The sequence below is a fragment of the Quercus suber genome, unplaced genomic scaffold, assembly GCF_002906115.3.
Source record: "Quercus suber isolate HL8 unplaced genomic scaffold, Cork oak 2.0 scaffold_233, whole genome shotgun sequence".
NCBI classification, from domain to species: domain Eukaryota; kingdom Viridiplantae; phylum Streptophyta; class Magnoliopsida; order Fagales; family Fagaceae; genus Quercus; species Quercus suber.
In genome coordinates, this window is record NW_027069690.1 from 725,422 (window position 1) to 739,267 (window position 13,846).

At 34.7% G+C, this 13,846-nt stretch overlaps 2 protein-coding genes and 2 long non-coding RNA genes across 5 annotated transcripts; all 4 read right to left on the reverse strand.

Annotated features, from left to right (window-relative positions):
• LOC136070416 (uncharacterized) lies at positions 1–718 on the reverse strand. The gene is made up of 2 exons (XR_010631654.1): positions 628–718; positions 1–335 (listed from the first exon to the last, which is right to left on the reverse strand). It is a non-coding gene; the product is annotated as an uncharacterized LOC136070416 (long non-coding RNA).
• Positions 719–745: 27 nt separating this feature from the next.
• Positions 746–2,411, reverse strand: LOC111994249 (uncharacterized). 2 transcript variants are annotated; one of them, XR_010631662.1, is made up of 4 exons: positions 2,278–2,411; positions 1,843–2,063; positions 985–1,149; positions 746–818 (listed from the first exon to the last, which is right to left on the reverse strand). It is a non-coding gene; the product is annotated as an uncharacterized LOC111994249 (long non-coding RNA). The 2 variants fall into 2 exon arrangements; XR_010631661.1 differs by having other exon boundaries at positions 985–2,063.
• Positions 2,412–3,299: 888 nt separating this feature from the next.
• Positions 3,300–8,586, reverse strand: LOC111994257 (pentatricopeptide repeat-containing protein At5g55840). The gene is given in 9 exon segments (XM_024026136.2): positions 3,300–3,792; positions 4,006–5,191; positions 5,194–5,352; positions 5,355–5,834; positions 5,837–6,043; positions 6,046–6,201; positions 6,204–6,563; positions 6,566–7,921; positions 8,010–8,586. Coding segments are annotated over 8 exon segments (3,495 nt in total). The 5' UTR covers positions 8,251–8,586; the 3' UTR covers positions 3,300–3,792; positions 4,006–4,655.
• Positions 8,587–10,537: 1,951 nt separating this feature from the next.
• LOC136070426 (pentatricopeptide repeat-containing protein At5g55840-like) lies at positions 10,538–12,162 on the reverse strand. The gene is made up of 2 exons (XM_065780370.1): positions 11,581–12,162; positions 10,538–11,493 (listed from the first exon to the last, which is right to left on the reverse strand). Exons 1-2 carry the CDS (start codon positions 11,819–11,821, stop codon positions 10,538–10,540), a joined length of 1,197 nt encoding a protein of 398 aa, XP_065636442.1. The 5' UTR covers positions 11,822–12,162.
• Positions 12,163–13,846: the final 1,684 nt, after the last annotated feature.

Below are 13,846 nucleotides of genomic sequence, written 5' to 3' on the forward strand. Positions count from 1 at the left end.
GGAGCTCCAATCATGGTTATACTATAAATTATAATTGTGAAGTCAATAATAGTCTGATAAAATTGTTAGATTCTGTCTGCCACGCAATAACAATGCATTATATTTTTGTAAAATGGTAGTCCCTCGACAAATTTTTATGACAGCCTAGTTCATGCCTCCACTATAGGGTACAGATTAAAGAGAAATATTGAGGCACACTATAATAAATTTTAGACACACCACTACCATTATGGTTCCCACACAGGCCAACTTGTTTCACAAACAAGTTGCTTCATCCACCTTTGTTGGGCTGCTTTCTTTATTGTTGAGTAATCTGGCCTTCCCAAAATCATGACCTGGGGAAAGAAGGGAAAAAAAAAATCATTTACCAGGAAAAAATCTATACTGACAAAGGGTGATACTTAGGTCCAATTCTTTAGGTATTGTAACTTAGATTCTCCAATTATATTCAAATATAGGTACATTGAATTAAATTGTGCTTCAAAAAAATAACGTTGTTTGCGTTGCATTGGTCAATGCAGCCATGTGTTGAATTTAATTGGGAATCTTCAAGTACAATACCTAATGAACTGCATCTAAATTTTGTCCATTGACAAATAATGTGTTTTCTGTGTGAGATTAACTTACATATTGGTCACCATGTGCCACTGATTTTTTGTCCTGATCTTCCAAGCAGTAGACCAGATGACAGAGTTCACTCAAAATCCTGACCCCCCCACCCCCTTTTTTTTTTTTTTTTTTTTAAGTCTCAAGCAGCATGTGAAGAGATGTGCCCTTATTGCTTGACACCCCCTGCTGTGAGGCTCCATCTTCTAGTTCTGTTTTTGGCGGTATTTGTGAGAAACAAATCTAAAACTAAGAGGACTTATCAAGATATATCTAAATGTGGGAATAAAGAAGGAAACCTGTAGATGAGAAAGAATATACTTTCATAACAAAAATGAAATCATACCCACATTTCTTCACATAAAATCTGATAGATACCTTTGGAAATAAGTCTAATCATATCGTGTCTGAGTATCTTCAAAAGCTCTTACTGCAACTGGCCATCAGCAAATTACCCCCACATTGAGAACTAAAATGATTGTTTTGTAGTTCATTGCTCACAAAATGATTGTTGTGTTTTAGGCTTTCTGAGTGCAACATACTCTGTCAGAAGTTAATTGATTAGGAGCAAATGGTAATAATGTGAAGTGAAGCTTGGAATAAGAGAAAAAGTTAGACCCAAAGAACACAAAACAAGATAACTGATTACATTTTTACGGTCTGTCAAGATGAATTATAGTTTGTCAATAACAAAATTCATGTTTCTCCAAATTGAATTATCCAAACATTTTAATAACTTAGCATACCAATATCAAAGAAATGGGAGGAAACAAGATTATACATGGGAGTCTCCCAATGGAGCATACAGGTTGGCTGTATACCAAAGTTTCCCTACAAATACAGTACTCCTGCTAATTCAAATGATTAAAATACGGACAAACGTTATTAGTTGTTTGCTCTGATATGACTACAAAAAAGTTGTAGTTTCCTTCTGAAAGTTGCTCTAAAAGTTAAAAAGAACCAGAAAAAAGAAAACCTTTTGATAAATGATTATTTTTGGTAGGACCCTTGAATTCTAACCGTCCTTTTATTCCACACCATATAACAAAGGTGATGGGGCCAAAATTTCATTATAAATTTTTTCTCCACAGTCCACATCAACCAGGATATCCAGATCCTTACAAATGTGGGACCCCTAAGGCTTCAAATATCAAAGAAATTAAAGGACTACAGTCACTGCACACACATTTATTGAAAAAAAGAAGAAGAAGAAGAAGAAGAAGAAAGAAAATGGACTTGCACTGAATGCAATGCAACTCATGTTGGCATAACGAGACCAGCTCAGAATGTTGATCTAATGTCGAGACCAGCTCAGAATGTTGATCTAATGTCTTACTTCTTGTCTATACACTTCAAAACCCAGCATCAACACATCAAAGAGTAAAACCTTCCATGCCGTCAACCCCAGGGTTTGGTAATTCCAATGATGTCCAAGCATGAAGCGCAGTGTGTATCACCTAAACAGAACAGAAAATGTATAATTGGTTAAAAAATTAAATGAGGAACAAAACTGAAGGACACAACATATTTGAATCACATCTTATGCATCAAGATTCCATCTTGGATTTATAACCTCAAGCGGAATTGGCAACATTGACAGGAAGGGAGAGAAAAGGAGGTAAAATTATAATTTTTTAGGTGCAGCTATGCTAAAGTAAGTAGTCAGTGTACCTTGGTACAAGAGAGAAATGCAAGCATTGGATGCATGGGCATTGAGAAGGAAGGACACATTCAGAGGCTCCCTGAAAAAGTGGCATGACTTTTCAAATTGGAAGCGGACAAGTGAGTAGTTGAATATCTGACAGGCAGTTAGCTGACATGACCCCCCCCCAAAAAAAAAAAAAAAAAAAAAAGATTCTCTCAAGCAGCATGTGAAGAGATGTGCCCTTATTGCTTGACACCCCCTGCTGTGAGGCTCCATCTTCTAGTTCTGTTTTTGGCGGTATTTGTGAGAAACAAATCTAAAACTAAGAGGACTTATCAGGATATATCTAAACCAAGATGCTCATTAAGTATCAAAATGTGAGAATAAAGAAGGAAACCTGTAGATGAGAAAGAATATACTTTCATAACAAAAATGAAATCATACCCACATTTCTTCACATAAAATCTGATAGATACCTTTGGAAATAAGTTTAATCATATCGTGTCTGAGTATCTTCAAAAGCTCTTACTGCAACTGGCCATCAGCAAATTACCCCCACATTGAGAACTAAAATGATTGTTTTGTAGTTCATTGCTCACAAAATGATTGTTGTGTTTTAGGCTTTCTGAGTGCAACATACTCTGTCAGAAGTTAATTGATTAGGAGCAAATGGTAATAATGTGAAGTGAAGCTTGGAATAAGAGAAAAAGTTAGACCCAAAGAACACAGAACAAGATAACTGATTACATTTTTACGGTCCGTCAAGATGAATTATAGTTTGTCAATAACAAAATTCATGTTTCTCCAAATTGAATTATCCAAACATTTTAATAACTTAGCATACCAATATCAAAGAAATGGGAGGAAACAAGATTATACATGGGAGTCTCCCAATGGAGCATACAGGTTGGCTGTATACCAAAGGTTCCCTACAAATACAGTACTCCTGCTAATTCAAATGATTAAAATACGGACAAACGTTATTAGTTGTTTGCTCTGATATGACTACAAACAAGTTGTAGTTTCCTTCTGAAAGTTGCTCTAAAAGTTAAAAAGAAAACCTTTTGATAAATGATTATTTTTGGTAGGACCCTTGAATTCTAACAGTCCTTTTATTCCACACCATATAACAAAGGTGATGGGGCCAAAACTTCATTATAAATTTTTTCTCCACAGTCCACATCAACCAGGATATCCAAATCCTTACCAATGTGGGACCCCTAAGGCTTCAAATATCAAAGAAATTAAAGGACTACAGTCACTACACACACACATTTATTGAAAAAAAGAAGAAGAAGAAGAAGAAGAAAGAAAATGGACTTGCACTGAATGCAATGCAACTCATGTTGGCATAACGAGACCAGCTCAGAATGTTGATCTAATGTCGAGACCAGCTCAGAATGTTGATCTAATGTCTTACTTCTTGTCTATACACTTCAAAACCCAGCATCAACACATCAAAGAGTAAAACCTTCCATGCCGTCAACCCCAGGGTTTGGTAATTCCAATGATGTCCAAGCATGAAGCGCAGTGTGTATCACCTAAACAGAACAGAAAATGTATAATTGGTTAAAAAATTAAATGAGGAACAAAACTGAAGGACACAACATATTTGAATCACATCTTATGCATCAAGATTCCATCTTGGATTTATAACCTCAAGCGGAATTGGCAACATTGACAGGAAGGGAGAGAAAAGAGGTAAAATTATAATTTTTTAGGTGCAGCTATGCTAAAGTAAGTAGTCAGTGTACCTTGGTACAAGAGAGAAATGCAAGCATTGGATGCATGGGCATTGAGAAGGAAGGACACATTCAGAGGCTCCCTGAAAAAGTGGCATGACTTTTCAAATTGGAAAGCGACAAGTGAAGTAGTTGAATATCTGACAGGCAGTTAGCTGACATGCCCAGAAGGCCGTCTCCATCATTGGGTTCGTGGTTGAACCACATCGTGGCTGCTGTGGTGTTGTGGTGGTTTTTTTGTTGGGTTTGCAATATGGACATTGATCAATCTTTATGCTTCGCGGGAGCTAGTGCTTGCTATCTAAGAATTGCTCCATGGGTCTCATTGGAAATGTTTGATGCTTCTTGGGGCTTCTTTGGAAACCATGAGGTCACTGGATGAATTTCCAAGTAGAAGATCAGATACCGAGATATCCTTTTGTTATTGTTCCTGATAACGAGGAATAAAACCATATAGTCGTTATTCTTTCTGTTTTTCAGACGAAACCTGTGTCCCTTCCAAGCACCTCCATATGAACCACATGATAACGGACATTATTGAAAAAAAGTAGCAGTTCATCTGTTCATGAGTACCACAACTGCCATCATAAAGGAAGTCCAGTGTCAGTCTCATCTGCCACAAGTCCAGAAGAAGGGATTTATGTTTTGTGAACCCAATCAAATTAAATTGTTTTCCTACTTATTTTCGGCTTCCTTCTATTTTTCCTCAATGAACTTATTTTTTCCATGGCAATTATCAATCCCTCATTTAATTGTTGGGTGCTTCCATCCCAATCCCAAGATATCCATCCCCTTTCCTGCAAGTCCCTCAAGAGCATTTCACCCTTGATAATATTATTTTCTGCTGAAATGGCTTCAATGAGAACAGCATAGGTGGTGGTGTTGGGCCAGAGACCTATTTGTTTCATCTCTTCATAAAGTTCAAATGCAACCACACCATCACCATTAGCACAAAGACCTGAAATGAGAACATTATAAGCAGCAACATCAAGCTTCAGACCGCAATGTTCCATAATGCCCTTCAACTTTAGAGCCTGCTTAAGGTTTGCATCCTTGCACAAAATGTGCATCAAAGATGTAAAAGTTGCAGTAGTTGGAATGAGTCGCATCTGAAGCATGCAATTAAAAACCAGCATGGCTTCTTCAATTTTCCCACCTCGTGCAAGCCCTCTAACCATAGCACTCTCAGCAACATCACGGGAACTGATACCAGTGCTTCCATCTCATCTTTCAGCTTGAATGCTCCTTGTATATCTCCCACTCTACACATACCATTGATTAGAGTGATATATTGTGTACACTTCGGAATGAAACCCTTTTCTAACATGTCATGCAAAAGAATATGAGATTCCCGAAAGATGAAGTTCTAACCAGTCCATTTAAGATGGCATTTTGGGTATTTACATCTGAACATACACCAAAAAAATTCATAATATTAACCAGATCAAAGGCCTTTGACATCTCCCCAGTTTCACAACACTTGGCAATAAGCATGTTAAATGTAAACTGATCAGCTATAACACCTTCCATTGTCATTTTTTTCAGCATTTTGATACCAACATCCAACATACCAGACTCACAAAGTCCAAAAATAAGAGAATGCCAAGTTAATTTGTCAGGCAGAAAACCTGTCCTCATCATAATACTGAACAACCTAGAGCATGCTACCAAATTATGTTTCTTTGAATACCCATGCAAGAGAATATTATATGTAGCCAAGCTAGGACACAAACTTTTGCTCCTCATAGTAGAATAAAGATTATTTGCTTGCACCAGTTTTCCCATCCTTGAGTATCCATCTAAAATTGCATTAAGTGCAACAGTGTCAGGGTTCAGGCCTTGTTCTCCATCTCTTCATAAAGATACAATGCTGCCTTTGATTGCCCGACCTTAAAAAGGCCATCAACCAAACAGGTATATGATACCATATTTGGAGATAAAGTTTCTTTTTCCATCAATTTCCCCAACAACAAGATAGCAGCAACCAATTTTCCTTTCCTGCATAACCCAGAAAGAATAATAGTGTAAGTATAACTATCAGGCAGCAACCATTCTGGACCATCTCATCAAGAAGGACCACTGCCTCCTGCAAATTCCCCAATTTACATGTCTCAGCGAGTATTGTATTGTAGAGAACAGTATCTACAGCAGAAGGAATGTGATAGAGTTTATTCAAAAATTTCTTTGCCTCCCCCAGATTTCCCCCTTGCATAGTCCTTTCAGTAAACTCCCATATGTAAAAGGACTTGGGTGATGACCTAATCTATTCATTTCATCAAAAATAGAAAATGCTTTTAACCCGTCACCCAAATTTCCATAGCCATCTATGATACAATCAAAAGTGACAGAGTTAGGACCAAGGCCTACCCTACTCATGTGTTGCATAAAATCTTCTGCCTCTACAACTTTTCCAACCCCACATAAAGAAGTAACCAACATGTTACATGTGAAATGGTCCACATCACAGCCACTGATATTCATAGCTGCATAGACTCTCAATGCCTCTGTAATATTTCCCATCTTGCAAAAATTATAGACTAATGTTGAGTATATGATATTGTTGGTAGAAGTCCAGCTTTATAAATTTTACATAATATCTCCTTTGCATTTTTTATCTTCCCCACTCTGCAAAATCCATTTATGAGCACTGAAAATGTGAAAACATCAGGATCGACACATTCCGTGGACATCTTATTGAGCAACTGCACAGCTTCATTAAGCAACCCATTTTTGCATAATCCATCAATCATTGCAGTGTAAGAAATACAATTAACCTCCATCCCCTTCATCCTCATTCTCTCTAGAACACTTCTTGCTAATTCAAAATTGGCATGCTTGCACAGCCCATTTAAAAGAGTCCCATAACTGACATCATTAGGCTGCAATCCCTCTGCTTCCATCATATCCAGAAGTCTAAATGCTTCCTCAAAACTACCCTTTTTACACTGCCCATCGACCAAAGCATTGTAAGTAATACAGTTCAGTGAAAGATTAAGTAGTATCATCTCATCCAAAAGCCGAGTAGCAACTCCAATCTTTCCCTCCTTAACAAACCCATTAATCAAAGTATTATAAGTCACTTCATTAGGAAATACCATCTTTTTCCTCATCTTTTTTAGCAGTAAATAACCTTTTGCACTCCTGTTGTTTCTACACAAATCATCAATAAACATATTATATGTACAAACATCTGCTTCAATACCCTTAGATCCCATATAGTCAATGAGATCAAGTGCCGCTTTGTATCGTCCCTTCTTGCAATACCAATTGAGCAAAGTATTATAAGTAACTATAGTTGGAATGTAACCACTATCTTCCATCTTTCTTAACAGATAACCGGCTTTCTTTAGCTTCCCTTCCACACATAAGGCATTTATTAATATATTAAAAGTAGCAACATTAGGACAAACCTCCCTTCCAAGCAATTCCTTGAAAAAAGACCAAACCAACCCGGCTCTCCTATCTTTCACCATTGAAGCTAGAATCATATTACACGTAAAAACCGATGGCCTAAATCCCCGAAACCCCATCAAATAGAAAGTTTCTACAGCATCTCTAACCATCCTTTCTCTAATATAAACCCTAATTAGAAGGTCAAAAACTGCAGGATTTGAATTACAAAGAGGGTAAGTGTCCATAACAGCACCAAAAACTGAATTAGTCCCAATACCCATTTGTGATAAGTGCCTCAAAATTGATTTGGCAGAGTCGTACATTCTAGCTCTAACAAGTACATGTGTTGTAATGCAGAGTATATGGGTAAGATGATTGAGTTCCAAACCAGGTTGCTTGATAACCCAGTTGAGGAATTTCAAGGCCAGCCTCCCATGAACTGGTCTAAGTGAAGCCAACCTATATTCCATGTGGTTGAGTGACTCCCAACGGTCTATAGTGAGAAGTGTGTATATGCTCTTTTCCATTTCTGCACCTATTGGTCCCAAAATCCAAAAATTTACAATAAATAAAAGGCATATATATGTACATATATTCAAACACACATGAAGAGAGAGGCATACCAGCGGTTTTTATGTTCTGCAGAGCTTCATTTAGGCTACGAGAATTGCATGTATTCCTTTCTCTGGCAAAACTAGAGAACCCCATGTGAGAAAAGGCTCTAAATTTTGATACTCGGTGTGAAATCAGAGAAATTTTGGCTGATAAAGAAATAAAACACATTACTGTAGGTTCAGCAGAGCTATGTTTTGGCCTGCTAGAAGTGTGTATATTGTTTTCTTTGGTAAAACTAGAGACACCCATGTGAGAAAAGGGTCTAAAGTTTAAAACTTTGTGGGAAACTTATAGGCATCACTGGCTCTTCCTAATCATATTCATAGCCATTACTGTGTGTGGCGGAGCTGTGTTTTTGCAGCTAGAAGTGTGTATATTGGCAGAACTAGAGACACCCATATGAGAAAAGGGTCTAAAGTTTCATGCTTTGTAGGGAAACTAGAGAGATTGTGGCTGACGAAGAACTCAATCGCCGGCTTTTCCTCAACATCGCTGTTGCTCTGGAATCATAGGAATAATGAAAATGTAAGAATTTCATCGTTACCTCATTTGGGCCTAGGTAATGGGTATCCATAAATAAACATATTTTTACACAAACTTATACTACAATTCAATCTGAAGTCTATAAGCACATTCTATCAACAACCCAAAAAAAAAAAAAAAAAAAAATCTATAAACACAATATTCTTAACAAAGCCTTTATAAACATATTTTTAGACAAGTATATGTATAAAAATATCATATTATATATAATTAAATCAAGTCTTATGTTGACGAGTTGTTTAAAAGCACATTTTTATGTTTGAGCTTAATTCGTTTAATAATCGAGCTTAAACTTGGGCTCGAGCTTGACTTTTTTAGGGCAAATTACAGCTTACCCCCCTATGGTTTGGCTGAAATTTAAGTTGTCTATCTATGATTTGAAATTTGACACTTTCCCCACCTGATGTTTAACCAAAATTTTAGTTGTCTACCTGTGGTTTGAAATATCATAATGCAAGTGTTCCACTGGATTATTTTTTATCTTATTTGATCTTGTATTTTTACATTTTTGGATGAGAGAGACATAAAAGTGAAATAAAATTACATTTTTAACCATGTTTTTAACAATGGTGGTTTATAGAACTCTAACTGAGCTAACCTCAGGTGTGTAAAGTGTCAAATTTCAAACCACAGGTAAGTAACTTAAATTTTGACCAAATTACATGTAGATAAATTGTAATTTTTCCTATTTATAAAATAAACAAATATAAAAAATAAAAAATAAAAAAACTCTTTTTTTTTATCTGAGCTTGAGCTATTCTTAAGCAGTTTGGTTCATTTATAGGCCCAAGATCAATCCCACTAATTTCTATAAAAAAAAAAATCATCTATATAATTGGAATGAGGTTATGACACATATGGTACGAGAAAAAGATCTAAAAGTGATGAAGAACTCAATCACCTGCTCTTCCTCAAATAATTTTTCAGATATTCGCATTTGTTCAAAAATTGAAGTTACAGTATTTGTTAATATTTTTCATTAAATTCAATTTTTATTTTTAAGGGACACTGGATTTTTTTTTTTCAAAATTTATACACTACACCAATGTAAATGTTTAATAACCCTATTTTACACCCTCCCAAATAAAACAAACTAGTTCTCAAAATTAAATTAACCGAACCAAACAAATTATTATAAAAGTTATATGAGAGAGTGAGCGAGAGAGCTAACTTTGGCAATCTCATCAACCATTTAACGGGTAAGTTTATATTATAACATGTAGTGTGTCTGCTTCCACCTACCTACAAAAAATCTTCTTTAGATCTTTGTATATTGAAATATGTGAGTTCACAAATAATGAGATCTACTGTTTAGATTTTGTTTTCTTACTTGAATACTTTTTTTTTTACTCTGAAAATTTGGTTCGCATAGGAGTTTAGTCCACAAAACCTAAATTTTAGTATACATTCAATTTTAATTCATTAAATTTAAAAAACTACAGTTTAAAAAGAAATGAAAAGCATCAATTTCATAATTGTCTATTTATTACTAAATTTATTCTAGTCCAATTTCCACATGTGCAATTTCTTTATCAATGGATATAAGGAAGAATGAAATTGATGCCTTGTAAAATTTTTGGGAAAAAATTCTAACTTATGAAATTTGGAAAATGAAAATAAAATTTAAACCAAATAATAGGTACAAATGCTTCTTCTTCGTCTTTTTTTTTTTTTTTTTTTTTTTTTTGCAATCAATATCATACGGAAGGTCATGAATATTGCAATCTGGTAAATCAAGCAATTCTTAGTGACTTAGAACCCACAACTAACTGCAGTAGGTTTTATATATCAATAATTAGAGATAGGAGGATTTGAATATTGAATGTTTTTGTTAGAAACGTTCGAGATTTTTAATGCAAGTTGTAATGTTAATAAGACCGCTTTTGGCATAAAAGTTGTGTGCCAGTGTTTACCATGAACTTCATATTATCATTCTTCTTGTATTACATTACTTGATACAATTCGATCAGTTTGAGGACGGATATCTTCATGATCAGTTTGAGAAAATAAGAGNTAGTAGTATCATCTCATCCAAAAGCCGAGTAGCAACTCCAATCTTTCCCTCCTTAACAAACCCATTAATCAAAGTATTATAAGTCACTTCATTAGGAAATACCATCTTTTTCCTCATCTTTTTTAGCAGTAAATAACCTTTTGCACTCCTGTTGTTTCTACACAAATCATCAATAAACATATTATATGTACAAACATCTGCTTCAATACCCTTAGATCCCATATAGTCAATGAGATCAAGTGCCGCTTTGTATCGTCCCTTCTTGCAATACCAATTGAGCAAAGTATTATAAGTAACTATAGTTGGAATGTAACCACTATCTTCCATCTTTCTTAACAGATAACCGGCTTTCTTTAGCTTCCCTTCCACACATAAGGCATTTATTAATATATTAAAAGTAGCAACATTAGGACAAACCTCCCTTCCAAGCATTTCCTTGAAAAAAGACCAAACCAACCCGGCTCTCCTATCTTTCACCATTGAAGCTAGAATCATATTACACGTAAAAACCGATGGCCTAAATCCCCGAAACCCCATCAAATAGAAAGTTTCTACAGCATCTCTAACCATCCTTTCTCTAATATAAACCCTAATTAGAAGGTCAAAAACTGCAGGATTTGAATTACAAAGAGGGTAAGTGTCCATAACAGCACCAAAAACTGAATTAGTCCCAATACCCATTTGTGATAAGTGCCTCAAAATTGATTTGGCAGAGTCGTACATTCTAGCTCTAACAAGTACATGTGTTGTAATGCAGAGTATATGGGTAAGATGATTGAGTTCCAAACCAGGTTGCTTGATAACCCAGTTGAGGAATTTCAAGGCCAGCCTCCCATGAACTGGTCTAAGTGAAGCCAACCTATATTCCATGTGGTTGAGTGACTCCCAACGGTCTATAGTGAGAAGTGTGTATATGCTCTTTTCCATTTCTGCACCTATTGGTCCCAAAATCCAAAAATTACAATAAATAAAAGGCATATATATGTACATATATTCAAACACACATGAAGAGAGAGGCATACCAGCGGTTTTTATGTTCTGCAGAGCTTCATTTAGGCTACGAGAATTGCATGTATTCCTTTCTCTGGCAAAACTAGAGAACCCCATGTGAGAAAAGGCTCTAAATTTTGATACTCGGTGTGAAATCAGAGAAATTTTGGCTGATAAAGAAATAAAACACATTACTGTAGGTTCAGCAGAGCTATGTTTTGGCCTGCTAGAAGTGTGTATATTGTTTTCTTTGGTAAAACTAGAGACACCCATGTGAGAAAAGGGTCTAAAGTTTAAAACTTTGTGGGAAACTTATAGGCATCACTGGCTCTTCCTAATCATATTCATAGCCATTACTGTGTGTGGCGGAGCTGTGTTTTTGCAGCTAGAAGTGTGTATATTGGCAGAACTAGAGACACCCATATGAGAAAAGGGTCTAAAGTTTCATGCTTTGTAGGGAAACTAGAGAGATTGTGGCTGACGAAGAACTCAATCGCCGGCTTTTCCTCAACATCGCTGTTGCTCTGGAATCATAGGAATAATGAAAATGTAAGAATTTCATCGTTACCTCATTTGGGCCTAGGTAATGGGTATCCATAAATAAACATATTTTTACACAAACTTATACTACAATTCAATCTGAAGTCTATAAGCACATTCTATCAACAACCCAAAAAAAAAAAAAAAAAAAAATCTATAAACACAATATTCTTAACAAAGCCTTTATAAACATATTTTTAGACAAGTATATGTATAAAAATATCATATTATATATAATTAAATCAAGTCTTATGTTGACGAGTTGTTTAAAAGCACATTTTTATGTTTGAGCTTAATTCGTTTAATAATCGAGCTTAAACTTGGGCTCGAGCTTGACTTTTTTAGGGCAAATTACAGCTTACCCCCCTATGGTTTGGCTGAAATTTAAGTTGTCTATCTATGATTTGAAATTTGACACTTTCCCCACCTGATGTTTAACCAAAATTTTAGTTGTCTACCTGTGGTTTGAAATATCATAATGCAAGTGTTCCACTGGATTATTTTTTATCTTATTTGATCTTGTATTTTTACATTTTTGGATGAGAGAGACATAAAAGTGAAATAAAATTACATTTTTAACCATGTTTTTAACAATGGTGGTTTATAGAACTCTAACTGAGCTAACCTCAGGTGTGTAAAGTGTCAAATTTCAAACCACAGGTAAGTAACTTAAATTTTGACCAAATTACATGTAGATAAATTGTAATTTTTCCTATTTATAAAATAAACAAATATAAAAAATAAAAAATAAAAAACTCTTTTTTTTTATCTGAGCTTGAGCTATTCTTAAGCAGTTTGGTTCATTTATAGGCCCAAGATCAATCCCACTAATTTCTATAAAAAAAAAATCATCTATATAATTGGAATGAGGTTATGACACATATGGTACGAGAAAAAGATCTAAAAGTGATGAAGAACTCAATCACCTGCTCTTCCTCAAATAATTTTTCAGATATTCGCATTTGTTCAAAAATTGAAGTTACAGTATTTGTTAATATTTTTCATTAAATTCAATTTTTATTTTTAAGGGACACTGGATTTTTTTTTTTCAAAATTTATACACTACACCAATGTAAATGTTTAATAACCCTATTTTACACCCTCCCAAATAAAACAAACTAGTTCTCAAAATTAAATTAACCGAACCAAACAAATTATTATAAAAGTTATATGAGAGAGTGAGCGAGAGAGCTAACTTTGGCAATCTCATCAACCATTTAACGGGTAAGTTTATATTATAACATGTAGTGTGTCTGCTTCCACCTACCTACAAAAAATCTTCTTTAGATCTTTGTATATTGAAATATGTGAGTTCACAAATAATGAGATCTACTGTTTAGATTTTGTTTTCTTACTTGAATACTTTTTTTTTTACTCTGAAAATTTGGTTCGCATAGGAGTTTAGTCCACAAAACCTAAATTTTAGTATACATTCAATTTTAATTCATTAAATTTAAAAAACTACAGTTTAAAAAGAAATGAAAAGCATCAATTTCATAATTGTCTATTTATTACTAAATTTATTCTAGTCCAATTTCCACATGTGCAATTTCTTTATCAATGGATATAAGGAAGAATGAAATTGATGCCTTGTAAAATTTTTGGGAAAAAATTCTAACTTATGAAATTTGGAAAATGAAAATAAAATTTAAACCAAATAATAGGTACAAATGCTTCTTCTTCGTCTTTTTTTTTTTTTTTTTTTTTTTTTGCAATCAATATCATACGGAAGGTCATGAATATTGCAATCTGGTAAAT